The sequence below is a fragment of the Neomonachus schauinslandi genome, chromosome 13 (genome assembly GCF_002201575.2).
Source record: "Neomonachus schauinslandi chromosome 13, ASM220157v2, whole genome shotgun sequence".
Lineage (NCBI taxonomy): Eukaryota > Metazoa > Chordata > Mammalia > Carnivora > Phocidae > Neomonachus > Neomonachus schauinslandi.
Window position 1 is genome coordinate 56,398,439 of NC_058415.1, and position 15,163 is coordinate 56,413,601.

The window sequence follows — 15,163 nt, forward strand, 5'->3', positions numbered from 1 at the left end:
GAAGGCAGACGCTTAACCATCTGAGCCACCCAGGCGCCCAGTTTCAGTATTTTAATAGTAATCTGTGTTTCTTTTTTATTAAGTCATAGGTTTCCCTGTTTTTGTATAAAAACAACTTTGTTGAGGTTATATCACATTCAATAATCTGCAAATGCTCAAACCGAATAACTGAAGTTTTATCATATGAATATGCCATGAAACCATCACAAAATCAAGACAATGAACATACTACCCCAAAAGTTTGCTCCAGTCCCTATGTAATCAATCCCTTCTACCACTTACCTTAGTCCCCACGAAACCACCAATGTGTTTTCTGTCACTGTAGATAAGTGTTGTAATTTCTAGAATTTTAAGTGGAATTTTAAAATATGCACATTTTTTTTGGTCTGGCTTTGTTCACTGAATACAATTCTTTTAGATTTATACATATGGTCTAAATGCCCTTTCAAAGTTTTAAGGCGCCCAGGATAAGATTTTTTGAAACCTCAACTCACATTATTGAAAGGTAGGCTCTTTTCACATTTTCAAAGCAGAGTATGAGCTATTAAAGGCTGAAAAATGTTGACCTAATGAGATAATGTCAGAAATCGCAGAAAATTCTTTTCAAAAAGGCTGCTATAATACTTATCAACTCTAACAGTCTCAAACTCTGAAACACTGTATAAAAATCAGGTTGACTCACATATTAATATTCTGGCAGGGACAGAGCAGACAGTAGGTGCTCATTATCTATAAAAACAAATAAAAAGTGAATAGATTGCTGTTTCAACAAGAAGGGCGTTCACTGCACCCTGTTCCAAGGTAGTATCTTATAGAGCTCCCAAGGAATCCATTTTTGCCTTAACTCTATTTAATATGTAAGATTCTATAAGACAGAGAAAAGCAATGGTAGAGTAGATCCAAAGCCACAAAAATATTAATCAGTTCAAAGCAAATGAGAACCACATTAATTACTGACATCCTATTTAACCCTGGCAGAATAAAGAAAATTAAATGGTTTCCTCCTTCTCTATTGTCTAAAAAAAGGAGAGGGACAACTGCTGGCTCAGTCAGTAAAGCATGTGACTCTTGATCTCAGGGTCGTGAGTTCAAGCCTCAAGCGTGTAGAAGCTACTTAAAAATAGAATCTTGGGGAAAGGGCGCAGGGTTTGAAACATGGCTGACGACATGGACCAGCAACAAACTACCAACACCATAGAAGAGCCCCTGGATCTCATCAGGTTCAGCCTGGATGAGCGAATTTATGTGGAAATGAGAAATGACAGAGAGCTTTGAGGCAGACTACATGCTTATGATAAGCATTTAAATATGATATTGGGAGATGTGGAATAAACTGTGACTACTATAGAAACTGATGAGGAAACATATGAAGAGATATATAAATCAACAAAACGGAATATTCCAATGCTTTTTGTCCAGGGAGATGGTGTGTACTCGTTGCCCCTCCATTAAGAATTGGCTGAAACAAAGAATTTATCATGTATGTAATATAGGAGCTTTTGTATGATTGCCTCTTTAAATGTAGAAACCTGTGTAAAATTTGATATTAAGAAATGACCAAGGATTCTTCCACTCCTGAAATGAGTTGATTTGCGGATAACTAAAAAAAATTTTTTTTTTATTATTTTTTTAAAAGATTTTATTTATTTATTTGACACAGAGAGAGAAAGCACAAGCAGGTGGAGCGGCAGGCAGAGAGAGAGGGAGAAGCAGGTCCAGAAGAAGCAGGCTCCCTGAGGAGCAGGGAGCCCGATGCGGGGCTCGATCCCAGAACCCTGGGATCATGACCTGAGCCGAAGGCAGTCGCTTAACCAACTGAGCCACCCAGGCACCCCGATAACTAAAAAATTCTTAAGCTAAAGGGCATTTTAATTTTTTTCCAACCCTTTCAATAAATGTGCAAGATGCAGAACTTTTTTTCAGGAATTGATTTGTTCTGTTTTTTCAGACAATTTCTGATTTTTTTCCTTTAAATTAAATTTGATGTCTCCTTTTTTGATAAAAAATAAAATAAATAAAATCTTAAAAAATTATGTAAAAAGTAAGCATTCTCATATTTCAAATGACACACACATTTTAAAATTTGTAAAAAGAAAAATAACAGAAGAAAATACATAAAAATTATTTAAAGTGGCTGCCCTTAGGGGCAGCGTGGCTGGCTCAGTCAGTAGAGCATGCAACTCTTTGATCTCATGGTTGTAGGTTTGAGCCCTATGCTGAACGCAGAAATTAATTATGGAGAAATTAAAGGGGAAAAAAGGAGTAGGGAGGGAAGGGTTAGTAGTTACTGCTGTTTTTGTTGACTTTTTTTTTTTTTTTAAAGATTTACTTATTTATTTGAGAGACAGAAAGTGTGGGGGCCAGGGGCTGGGGGGTGAGAATCTCAAGCAGACACCCTGCTGAATGTGGAGTCTGATGTGGGGCTCGATCTCACCACCCTGAGATAATGACCTGAGCCAAAACGAAGAGTCGGACACTTAATCAACTGAACCACCCAGGCGCTCCAATAGTTACTGTTCTAAGCTCTACAAGGAATTTTCAATTTACACCATGATTACTCATGGATCAATCACCATTATTTTATATAATCTCAGAAAAGTCTTAAATTTTCTTGATAATTTCTGAGAAAAGACATCCAAATTTCCTATGCTAATTCTTTTCACTAATTACAAATTATACTGTGATATAATATGGGTTCTCCAGAATATTAATCTCTATGGGTGTACATTTGAACTGCTTATTAACAACATTCACTGAAAAACCTCATCTGACCCACAGAACAATTAACAGAAAGTTAGGCAGGACAACGATTATGATATTCATTACACTGATAGAAAAGAGAAGGCTCAGTAAGGAAAGATGCATCACTCAAAGTCAACAGGTCAGCTCAGCTACAATTTGAATAAAGGCCTTTTTCATTCTTTTTTTTTTTTTTTAAGATTTTATTTTTATTTATTTGAGGGGGAGAGAAGGGGAGAGAGCAAGCAAGAGCACAAGGGGGGGGGTGGGAGAAGCAGACTCCTCGCTGAGCAGGGAGCCCGATGCAGAGGTCAATCCCAGGATGCTAGGATCATGACAGGAGTCGAAGGCAGCCGCTTAACCAACTGAGCACCCAGGCACCCCATGGTCTTTTGCATTTTGATCCCCTGCTGATTTTCTAAACTGCCTGATGACCCAGACAGGAGCCAAAGAGATCTAAAGCTTCTAGCACTGGGAATTTTTTTTTCCCCAACAAACTCTTAGCAAAAATTCAAGTAACAAACATATTTAAAAGTTGGACAAGTGCCCACAGGCTGCTCACTCTGTCTTCATCACTGGTACCCATCCCTCCACTGATTCAACTAACCACCCATCTAGTCCAGCATCTTCATATTACCAGTACTGGTAATTACATTACATATTACCAGAGCCTGATGACATCATACCCCAAAGATTTATGGTTAGTATATGGCAGAAGTTAATATATACCTTAAATCTCAATCAAATGAGCATCTCTATTGTCTTTCTTCCTCATACTTTACCCAGTTTGCTCACTAACAAACCAGATATAATACTGCTTCGCAGCAGGACAGAGGTGGCATAACTGTAGTTGATTTCTTTAAAAACATACTTGTAGGGGCGCCTGGGTGACTCAGTGCTTTAAGCATCTGACTTCCGCTCAGATCACGAACTCAGATGTCCCTCTCCCTGTGCCCCTGTTTGTGAGCTCTCTCTCAAAAAAAAATAAGATTTTTAAAATACATATAAAATAATAAATAAAAATACACTTGTTAAAACAGAATGGTAAACGGGGGGGCGGAAATCTCAAGAAAAAATTTTCAAAGTCTGGGTCACTTTATGTGATATTAAAGGTCAATACGTGAAGGGCACCTGGGTGGCTCAGTCGTTACGCGTCTGCCTTTGGCTCAGGTCATGATCCCAGGGTCCTGGGATCGAGCCCCGCATAGGTCTCCCTGCTCCGCGGGAAGCCTGCTTCTCCCTCTCCCACTCCACCTGCTTGTGTTCCCTTTCTCGCTGTATCTCTCTGTCAAATAAATAAATAAAATCTTTTTAAAAAAAGGTCAATACTTGGGGCACCTGGCTGGCTCAATTGGTAGAGCATGCAACTCTTGGGTCTTGGGTTCATGAGTTTGAGCCCCATACCGGACGTAGAGATTACTTAAAAATTAATAAATTTAAAACCCATCATTTAAATAAATAAAGGTCAATACTTATAACCCCTTTATTCTCTTCCGCACACTGTTCATGTACATACACATGTTCTGGCGCTTGAGAGTCAAAGAGAAAAATGGTATAAAATATGGTATAGGGCTACTTGTTCAGTTACATTTTTTTTTAAATATTTTTTTAATCGAAGAATATCTTATGCTGAGCCCAGAGTTATAGATCAACACTACCAGAGTTAGTGTAGTACACTCAAAAATGTCTATGGAATAAATGAATATAAAAAGAGCTAGTCTAGTTTTAAAAAGAAGGGGTTGGGCCTAGAACCAGAATCACTTATTCAGGTTAATTTCAGCTGTGACCCAAACACTGACTGATCTCCATTAATAAAAATGTTATAAAAAATAAACAGGTCAGTGGGCGCCTGGTTGGCTCAGTCATTAAGCACCTGCCTTCAGCTCACATCATGATCTCAGGGTCCTGGGATCGAGCCCCACATCGGGCTCCCTGTTCAGTGTGAAGCCTGCTTCTCCCTTTCTCCCTCTCCCACTCCCCCTGCTTGTGTTCCCTCTCTCGCTGTATCTCTGTCAAAGAAATAAATAAAATCTTTAATAAACAAACAGGTCAGGCAATAGCAGCACTTAGTTATCAGAACAAACAAGGGGTGCCCAGGTGGCTCAGTAAGTCAAGCATCTAACTTTGGCTCAGGTCATGATCCCGGAGTCCTGGGATTGAGTCTCACATCGGGCTCCCTGCTCAGCAGGGAGCCTGTTTCTCCCTCTCTCCCTCTGTCCGCCCCCCCTGCTTCAGTACTCTCACTCTCAAATAAATAAAATCTTTAAAAATTAAAAAAAATTTTTTTAAATTTTTAAAAGAACAAAAGATAAGCTAAAAAAATGATTTCAGTCCTGTTTTACAATTGGTCATTTTTAAGTGGATGCTTTAAAACCAAGTTTCTTAAAAATCTCAAAACACCAACCTCCTTCTGAGAAGCACTTGCTAAAAAACATGATAATCATAGATGTCTGAAAAGGAGCCATGAACAACTCAAGATGTCTCCAGCTTTCTTCAAGGAATGCATGCCCCAATCAGAAACCAAAAGGAGAAGGATCTAATCTGATGCTAAATACTTACATCTTCAGTCCAGTCGTCTGTTGTCCACTCTTCCACAGAATTCTTCCAGGTTCCTGTTGACAATAATCATAGTTTACATCACAAAGCCAAATACTATCTTACTGCAAATAATTCTCTGTTGTATACTGCACAAGATGTGTCATGTATCTCATTAGTAATTTAGTTTACAATCCAAGAAATATGAAGCTCCTGATCTATTCTCAGTAAAATGTCATGTTCTCATATACCAACTTAGCTAGGTACTATCCACATAACCTCAAAGCAATTTCTGAAACTGATTTTGCATCAGTGTAGATCATATTCAAGCAATTCTGCCATAAGTACGAACACAGCACAAATACACACAATGAGATCCTTATGATATATAAAACTTAGAACAATGAAGCGGTCTGCCTTGGACCCTAATTTCATGTAGATTACAGAGTTTCTAAATTTATACAAGCATCCTTTTTATAAGATATTTATTCCATTCTATGGTTTTCTAATAGATCCCCAGCAAAGGTTAGTCCTGTTCACATGAAGTATGGTGCTGTAACTCCTGATTAGGTACAAGGATCTGCTCAAACAATTGTTACAGAACAAACATCTATCAAATAATTAAGTGCTTTAAAAAGACAGCATTTGTGGTGGCATCTGGGTGGCTCATTTGGTTAAGCCTCTGTCTTCAGCTCAGGTCATGATCCCGGAGACCTGGGATCGAGCCCCAAGTCGGGCTCCATGCTCAGCGGAGAGTCTGCTTCCCCCTCTCCCTCTGTCCCTTCCCCTGCTCCTTCTCTCTCTCTCACTCTCAAGTAATAATAAAATCTTTAAATTTTTTTTTAAAGATTAAAAAAAAAAACCATGTGTCCAGAAATGCTGACTTTAGTATTCAGAGATCCTGTATAAGTACAGGAACATTATTTTAAAATATACATGCAAACACACACGCAGAGAAAATGGTTTTAAAAGAAAATATACCAAGATATCAACTATAACTACCCCCAGGAAGTAAGACTGTCAATGTTTTCGTTCCTTCCAACAGGAAAAAATGAGCTGAGCATCTGACCTACAATGAAGTCTGTGTGTAGAGAGGACAAAAGGAAGAGAAGGGAACACTCTTGAGAAAAAAAGGCAGGTAACCAGATCTCATCTCCTTGGAATCAGGTCAATAACCTAATAACCAACTGCCTCAAATAAATAGATGTTATTACCTAGGAATAGAGTCCTTCTCTATGGAATCTTTTGATTGGATGTCCCTAGTTTAGGACTGGTTATGGCAAACACAGAATTGATGCATTTATGCAGTATGGCTCCCTATAAAATATCACCTAAGATATGCTACTACTTGGGAGATTTTTTTAAACCTGCGAAAATTCCCTGCTGTGAGAAACCTACACACATCACTGATAGACTTTATCTATTATTGTGGATCATAGGGCATATATATTATAGGAAGGAAGAATGGCAATACAGGCACTCATTGTTCTTCCGTGCTTCTCAACTGCATGTATCCTTGAAATAACTGTAAAGATTCATAGAGAAAGATCTGAACTGACAATCTGATCCTTTGTACTGGTTTACTCACCATACTTTTTTTTTTTTTTTTAGATTTTATTTATTTATTTGACAGAGCACAAGTAGGTAGAGAGGCAGGCAGAGGGAGAGGGAGAAGCAGGCTCTCCACTGAGCAGGGAGCCTGATATGGGACTCGATCCCAGAACCCTGGGATCATGACCTGAGCCAAAGGCAGCCGCTTAACCAACTGAGCCACCCAGGCACCCCCTCATACCTTTTAATGGTTTCCATAATTTTTCCACAAATGTCATAAAACAAATATCCCAAAACATCTCTCTGAATTAAAATATTTTCTTAAAACTAGAAAAAAGTTATAGCCTAAGTGAAAAAACAAAACATGCAATTAGTCCCAGTCGGAAACCAGTACTGAAAACTTGTTCTCTAAGACCTCTGCACCGACTTCTTGGAGATCACCCTGTACACAAACCTTAATAAATCTAAGGCAAGCCATGTACATACTCTCCACTCTTATATTCCTTCTACAATGTGACTTTCTTCTAGATACTAATAATACATAATCTCCAATCTTTGAATATATCTCCTTCGAAACTTCTCTAAGTAAATTTATAGTTTTAAAAGGACACAATTAGATTAAAGAATGGACAATACACACTGTTCTTGGTGCCACCTCCATGCAACCTACCATATGCTCACACTGTCAAATTCATCGTAAGAGACAGTATTCTAAAGATTAACAGATTCTGGGGTGCCTGGGTGGCTCAGTCGTTAAGCGTCTGCCTTCGGCTCAGGTCATGATCCCAGAGTCCTGGGATTGAGCCCCACATCGGGCTGGCTCCCTGCTCGGCGGGAGGCCTGCTTCTCCCTCTCCCACTCCCACTGCTTGTTACTTCTCTCACTGTGTCTCTCTCTCTGCCAAATAAATAAATAAAATCTTAAAAAAAAATGATTAAGAAATTTTATGAAAAGCTGAGGCTCAACCTAAGCAGTTTTAGGAACATTCTAATCAAGAAACAGAAAACAGGGGCAGCACCTAGCTATCTCAGTCTGTAGAGCATGGGACTCTTGATCTTGGGGTTGTAAGTTTAAGTCCCACACTGGATGTAGAGATTACTTAAAAATAAAATCTTAAAAAAAAAAAAAAAAAAAAACTTGAAAGTTGGAAAATACTAGAAAGATAAAAAGAAGGGATATCCCAAAGGAGAAAAATAACGATGAAGCATTAAAAAGCCTTCTATATAAAATATTAAAAGTATCCTAAAGTTTACAACATAACTTTTTTTTCCAAAAATTTTTAAGTTGTGGTAAAATACTCATAAAATTTACTCTTGTGATCATTTTTAAATGTACTCTGTGGTATTAAGTTAAAGCACACTTTCATACACATGATGTAAAGAGACTGGACTAACACTTAAGAGACGGGTATTTTGAAAATAATTAAAACACGAATTTAGACATGTAGAATACAGTCAGAATGTGAGTACATTTACTAACTGGCAGAAGACCATATATGTAGTCACAAGCAGAAGTGCAACATGGTAAAGTCGTTATGTCAGGCAACAGAGGGGTTAGCCCCTTATCAGAAATCAGGGCCAACTGTTGCAGTAACCCACCCTAAATACACAGACTATAAAATTATGAGACATTACATAGAGACGAATTTGGTTCAAGTCCTAATCCTATTGTAAAATATTAGAATTCTACAGTAAGACTTTGGTCTCCATTATAGACCTATAAACCTACACCTCAAACTATGGGAAAATGTCAGTAACAATTTATTTTCAGCTCATAACAAATTTGAGATGCATGCTTTATGTTCAACTTAACTTGATGTTAGCCCTCTATCAAAAGCATACATAAGGCAGCCACACAGGAAAAAGGAAAACAATGAGTTAAAAACCTGTGCTGTCTTGAAGGCAATCTATAAAACACTTCCATAATCAAAAGTTGATATTTAATCAAGTAGTTGTAAAAATACAGTTTTTACAATTATATAAGGTTTTCTTAGCTAGCCTTGATTAAAATGGAAGATACTATAAGCATTTTAGGAGATCTTTTCTTTTTAAAGTAAGCTCTGTGCCCAACATGCTGCTTGAACTCATGACCCCAAAATCAAGTCGCGTGCTCTGCAGATTGAGGCAGCTAGGCACCCCCATTTTAGTAGATTTGTAACTAAGGGAAATTTTTCAATTAAAACAACAATACCTTTGAGTCCATAAAAATTTTTGTTTGGCAGATCCTGAGCTACAATATGAACATTTGATGCCAGTTCTGCAGATCAATGTACAAGGGAAGGTCTTAACATATTAATGAAGGTATTCATCAAAACAAAAGCAGGTCAGCAACTTAAATAGAGAAAGTAAAGCGTCAAAGCTATGTCTATGCTGTGCATCAGAGAAGAAAACTTACTGCAATCCATATTGTGACAGCCCACTGTGACTCAACTATAAATCTTATTATTAGCCAGATGGCCTCTGAACAGTCAACTGCATCAACTACCGTTGTTCATATTCCCATGTTCATCAAACTCCCTTCCCACTTGTCAAGAGCATTCCAATGTTTAACAAGTTATGTTTAGTATGTTTAAATTTAATAAATTAGCATTCTGACTACCCTTCAGTCTTTCTACTTTGGTTAATGGAGGTCTGCCTCTAAGGAATGGATTTATTATCCTGTCAAAAGTCAGGTTTCTGAGCCTATAATTATGGCTGAGGGCCAGACTTGGAACTCCGTGTTTTCAACAAGACAATGCCACTCTATGACGCCCCTAGAGAAATACCCTGGCTCTATCAACGGAATCCTTTAACTCTATTTTGCATTAAACATGTTTGCTTATTTTTTAGCAAGGAATCGGCTACTCTAAATGAGAATGAGGAGAAGGAGGGAGAAGAGATAGACACAAGACAGAAAAGAACAGGAGGCAGAATGAGAAAAAAGAAAAGTAACAGTTAATCAACTAATTCAACATTGTTTCAACACCTGATTTCAAAATCAATAAAGGTTATGCATAAAGCTGCTTTACATTCTGTGCAGGTTTTTGCGTGGCTATGTTTTCATTCCTCTTCAATAAAAAACAAGGGTTGGGGCGCCTGGGTGGCTCAGTTGTTAAGCGTCTGCCTTCGGCGCAGGTCATGATCCTAGGGTCTTGGGATCGAGCCCCCATCGGGCTCCCTGCTCTGCAGGAAGCCTGCTTCTCCCTCTCCCACTCCCCCTGCTTGTGTTCCTGCTCTCACTGTCTCTCTCTGTGTCAAATAAATAAAATCTTTAAAAACAAAAACAAAAACAAGGGTTGGGATTGTTAAGACTATGTCGTGAATGTACGCTTTCACACCAGGAATGTATGAGTTCCGGCTGTTCTGCCACCTTCATTAATACTTAGTACTGTCAGTTTCCTTCTACAGCCATTTTTGTTTTGATTTTGTTTTTTTTTTTTAAGTAACTTCTACACCCAACATAAGTCTTGAACCTACAACCCCAAGATCAAGAATCGCGTGCTCTACTGACTGAGCCAGTCAGTTGCCCCTCTAAAGCCATTTTTATGAATGAAAAGTGGCAACCTATTATAGTTTTAATTTGTATTTCTCCTACAACCAATGATAATGAGCACATTTTTATCTTCCTCTTTGAAGTATATGTTCAAATCTTTCGCTTTTATTAACTTTTTATTTTGAAATAACTACAGATTGACTAGAAGTTATCCATATCCTAATGATTACATGCCCCATAATTATAGTACAATAATCAAAAAAACTGGCATAGATACAAAGTGTGTGTATAGTTCTAGGTCATCTTTTTATTTTGGTAAAATATACTTAAAATCACTTTTTGGGGGGGGGGGGCAAAAAACTTACCATGTTAACCCTTAAGTGCACAACGCATTACCATTATATTCACAATGTTATACAAACCAACACCACTACCCATTTCCACAACTTTTTCATTTTTGCTCATTTTTAATTGTTCATTTATTTTATTGGGTTGCTTGTTTTCTTATGAGTTGTTAGGAATTCTTTATATATTCTATATACAAATCCCTTTTCAAACGGGGGTTTGGGGGTGCCTGGCTGGCTCAGTCAGTAGAGCATGTGGCTCTTGATCTCTGGGTTGCAGGTTCAAGCCCCATGTTGGGTGGAGAGATAACATAAAAGGGGGACCTGGGTGGCTCAGTCGTTAAGCGTCTGCTTTCGGCTCAGGTCATGATCCCAGGGATCAAGCCCCGTATCGGGCTCCCTGCTCAGCAGAAGTCTGCTTCTCCCTCTCCCACTCCCCCTGCTTGTGTTCCCTCTCTAGCTGTGTCTCTGTGAAATAAATAAATAAAATTTTTAAAAATAATAAAATAAAAAATGGGAGTTTTATAAATATTTCCTCCTTTCACCTTATTTATTTTCTTCTCAAGAACCAAGTTTTTGGGGCACCTGTGTGGCTCAGTCGTTTAAGCATCTGCCTTTGGCTCAGGTCATGATCCCAGGGTCCAGGGATCGAGCCCCGCATGGGGCTCCCTGCTCAGCGGAGAGCCTGCTTCTCCCTCTCCTTCTGCCTGCCGCTCTGCCTATCTCTGCTCTCTCTCTGTCAAATAAATAAAATCTTAAAAAAAAAAAGAACCAAGTTTTTGTTTTATAACTCGTGCTTACTGTGTCCTATATAAGAAATCTTGCCTAACCCAAGGTGGCCTAAGATTTGCCCCTGTATTTTCTTTAGAAGTTATCCTACCAGGTTTCACATTTAGAACTATTACCTACTTGGGGCACCTGGGTTGCTCAGTCGGTTAAGCGGCTGCCTTCGGCTCAGGTCATGATCCCTGGGTCCTGGGACTGAGCCCCACGTCCGGCTCCCTGCTCAGTGGAGAGCCTGCTTCTCCCTCTCTCTCTGCCTGCCTCTCTGCCTACTTGTGCTTTCTCTGTGTCAAATAAATAAATAAAATCTTTAAAAAATAAAAAAAAATTAAAAAAAAAGAACTATTACCTACTTGATTTTATTTTTTTTGTGTAGGACAGTGTAATAAATACCACTGAAGTGCCTTGAAACTGTTGTCCTAAGTCAATTAATTAGCCATATATCTATGGGTTTATTGCTAGATTTGCTATTACATAATTGATCAGTCTCAATGCTTTTGCCAAATCCACAGATTATTGTAGCTTTAACTTTTTAAGGGGCGCCTGGGTGGCTCAGTTGGTTGAGCGTCCAACTCTTGGTTTCCGCTCAGGTCATGATCTCAGGGTCATGAGCTCACGCCCCATGTTGGTCTCCATGCTGGGTGAGGAGCCTGCTTAAGATCCTCCCCCTACCAAAAGAAAAGATTCTCTCTCTCTCCCTCTGCTCCTCTCCCCTCCCCCCCCCAAAGAAAGAAACAAACTTTTGAAATCAAGGCATATGATCTAAACGTTGTTCTTTTTCAAAATTCTTTGGGCTATGCCAGTTCCTGTATTTGTCTATAAAAATTTATTTATTTATTTTTAAAATTTTATTTGACAGAGAGAGACAAAGCGAGAGAAGAAACACAAGCAGGGGGAGAGGGAGAAGCAGGCTTCCCGCCGAGCAGGGAGCCTGATGCAGGGCTGGATCCCAGGACCCTGGGACCATGACCTGAGCCGAAGGCAGACGCTTAACAACTGAGCCACCCAGCTGCCCCTAAATAAAATGTTTTTTAAAAAAATAAATTTGGGGGGCACCTGGGTGGCTCAGTCGTTAAGCGTCTGCCTTCGGCTCAGGTCATAATCCCAGGGTCGGGCTCCCTGCTCGGCGGGAAGCCTGCTTCTCCCTCTCCTGCTCCCCCTGCTTGTGTTCCTTCTCTCGCTCTCTCTGTGTCAAATAAATAAATAAAATCCTAAAAAAACAAAACAGAAACATTTTATTTATTTGCCAGAGAGAGAAAGCGCGCGTGCATGCATAAGCGGGGAGGGTGGGGTGGGGTGGGGTGGGGGGGCACCAGACAGAGGGACAAGTAGGCTCCACGCTGAGCAAGGAGTCCAATGTGGGACTCCATCCCAGGACCCTAGGATCATACCCTGACCTGAAGGCAGACGCTTAACCAACTGAGCCACCCAGGCATCTCTTCTATAAAAACTTCAAAATCAAGTTAATTTACACAACAATAATCTGCTAGGATTTTTTTTTTTTAAGTATTTATTTGAGAGAGAAAAAGAGAGCATGCACAAGTGGGAGGGGGCAGAGAGAAGCTGACTCCCCGATGTGCAGAGAGCCAGATGCCCAACTGAGCCTAAGGCAGATGCCCAACTGAATGAGCCATCCAGGCGCCCCTGCTAGATTTTGATTCAACTTGTACTGCACCTAAACACCAATTTGAGAAAAAATAACTTTTTAATAATATACTGAATGATCCAGTTCATAAACACTGAGTATCTCTCCCCTTTGTTGGGTCTTGATATTTCTCATCAAGATGCATAATTTTCAACATACAAATATTGCACACATTCTAAGTATTTCATGCTTTTATAATACTGTAAATAATACTTTTTTTCCTTTTTAATTCTCATTTGCAATTGTTCATTGCTAGTAGAGAAACACAGTCTTGATTTTAGGGGTGGTCACAGAAGTATATGCATTTGTTTGACTTCACCTACTTGTACCCTTAAAAAAGATTATTGCCTATAAAATTTATCTCAATAAACCTGACATTTTTAAAAACTAGCAAGATAAATTTTCACAAAGTGTAGTACCATGAATTAATGTCCAAGGAGAGAGTCAGTAAAAACTAAGTTTCACAACAGTGAGAGCTGAAATATATAAAAATATATAGAAATGGTATATCTTTCCATTTCTTTCTTTTTTTTTTTTTTAAGATTTTATTTATTCACAAGAGACAGACAGAGAGAGGCAGAGGGAGAAGCAGGCTCCCCGCTGAGCAGGGAGCCCGATGCGGGACTCGATCCCAGGACCCTGGGATCATGACCCGAGCCGAAGGCAGACGCCCAACCATCTGAGCCACCCAGGCGCCCATTTTCCATTTATTTCTTGAAACTTGATTCCATGTTTTAAATATAACATTTAACATTTTCATAGGTAGAAGTCTTACCATCTTGCTCATTACACTTCTTCCTAAGCATTTGATGTTTTTGAGGCTCCTAATTTTTTTCCATTTTCTCTTTGTTGATGGTTTATAGAATATATCTTCTATTGAACTTCTACCTAGCACCTTTTAAAACTCCTTTATTCATTTTTTTTTTTTTAAAGATTTTATTTATTTATTTGACAGAGAGACAGCGAGAGCAGGAACACAAGCAGGGGGAGTGGGAGAGGGAGAAGCGGGCTTCCTGCCGAGCAGGGAGCCCAATGTGGGACTCGATCCCAGGACCCTGGGGATCATGACCTGAGCTGAAGGCAGACGCTTAACGACTGAGCCACCCAGGCACCCCTCCCTTATTCATTTTTAATATTTTATCTAGATTTTTATATCACTGCCAGGAATGACACGTTCTTCCTTGTCTTTCTAACCCTTCTGACTTTTTTCATTCTTTACTGTAATGATTACAACCTCTAGTACATTGTCATATAGAAAGAGTAAGAGTAAACTCCTTTATCTTGTTCCAGAGAAAAAATATACCACACATCACGATTAACCATAACACTTGCTGTAAGTTTTGTAGATATCCCCTACCTGATTAAGGAAATTTCCTTATATTCCAGATTTGCCAGTTTATTAAAAAGTCAGAAATGGATGTTGGGTTTTGTTTGAAATGCTAAGAATTTTCAGCTTTACTCAAAGTATGAATAATACTTATTTTTGTTACTGAGATATAATTTGTACAGCATAAAATCCACTCTTTTAAAGCACACAACTGAGCAGTGTTTAGTATATTCACAAGTTGTAAAACAATCAGGACTATCTATTCGAGAATATTTTCATCACTCCCAAGAAGAAATCTTGAACCCATTAGTAGTCACTCCCCATTTTTCCCAAACATTCCCAACCCTATGCAACCAATAGTCTACTTCTATGTATCTGCCTGATCTGGGTATTTCATACAAATGAAATCACACAATATAAAGTATGTGGTCCTTTATGACTAGCTTCTTTCACTCAGCATGTTTTTAAGATTCATCCAGTTACAGCATGCATTAGCACTTCATTCCTTTTTATAGAATGAATATTCCATTGTATGGATAATATACCACATTTTACTCATCCATTCACCCACTGAGGGACATCTGATTTGTTTCCATGTTTTGGCTACTATGAATTATGCTTCTATGAACATCTGTACACAAGGTTCTACATAAAGCTAGGTCCTCCATTCCCTTGAGTATGTATCTGGGAGGTGACTGGTTTTTTATTTTTTTTTATTTTATTTATTTATTTATTTATTTATTTATTTATTTATTTATTTATTTATTT

General features: G+C 38.7%; 1 protein-coding gene and 1 pseudogene across 3 annotated transcripts in view; one reads left to right on the plus strand and one right to left on the minus strand.

Moving 5' to 3' along the window:
* Window positions 1–15,163, minus strand: part of UBAP2 (ubiquitin associated protein 2) — a 132,993-nt gene that overhangs the window by 33,034 nt on the left and 84,796 nt on the right. For 2 of the 3 annotated variants that reach the window (XM_021691778.2, XM_021691777.2), the window contains exon 9: window positions 5,299–5,351. In XM_021691778.2, the coding sequence (XP_021547453.1) occupies window positions 5,299–5,351 (53 nt within the window). Of the gene's footprint in view, window positions 1–5,298; window positions 5,352–9,015; window positions 9,082–15,163 lie in introns of all 3 variants that reach the window. The other variant, XM_044920772.1, reaches the window with a different exon arrangement.
* LOC110581876 lies at window positions 1,156–1,463 on the plus strand (annotated as a pseudogene).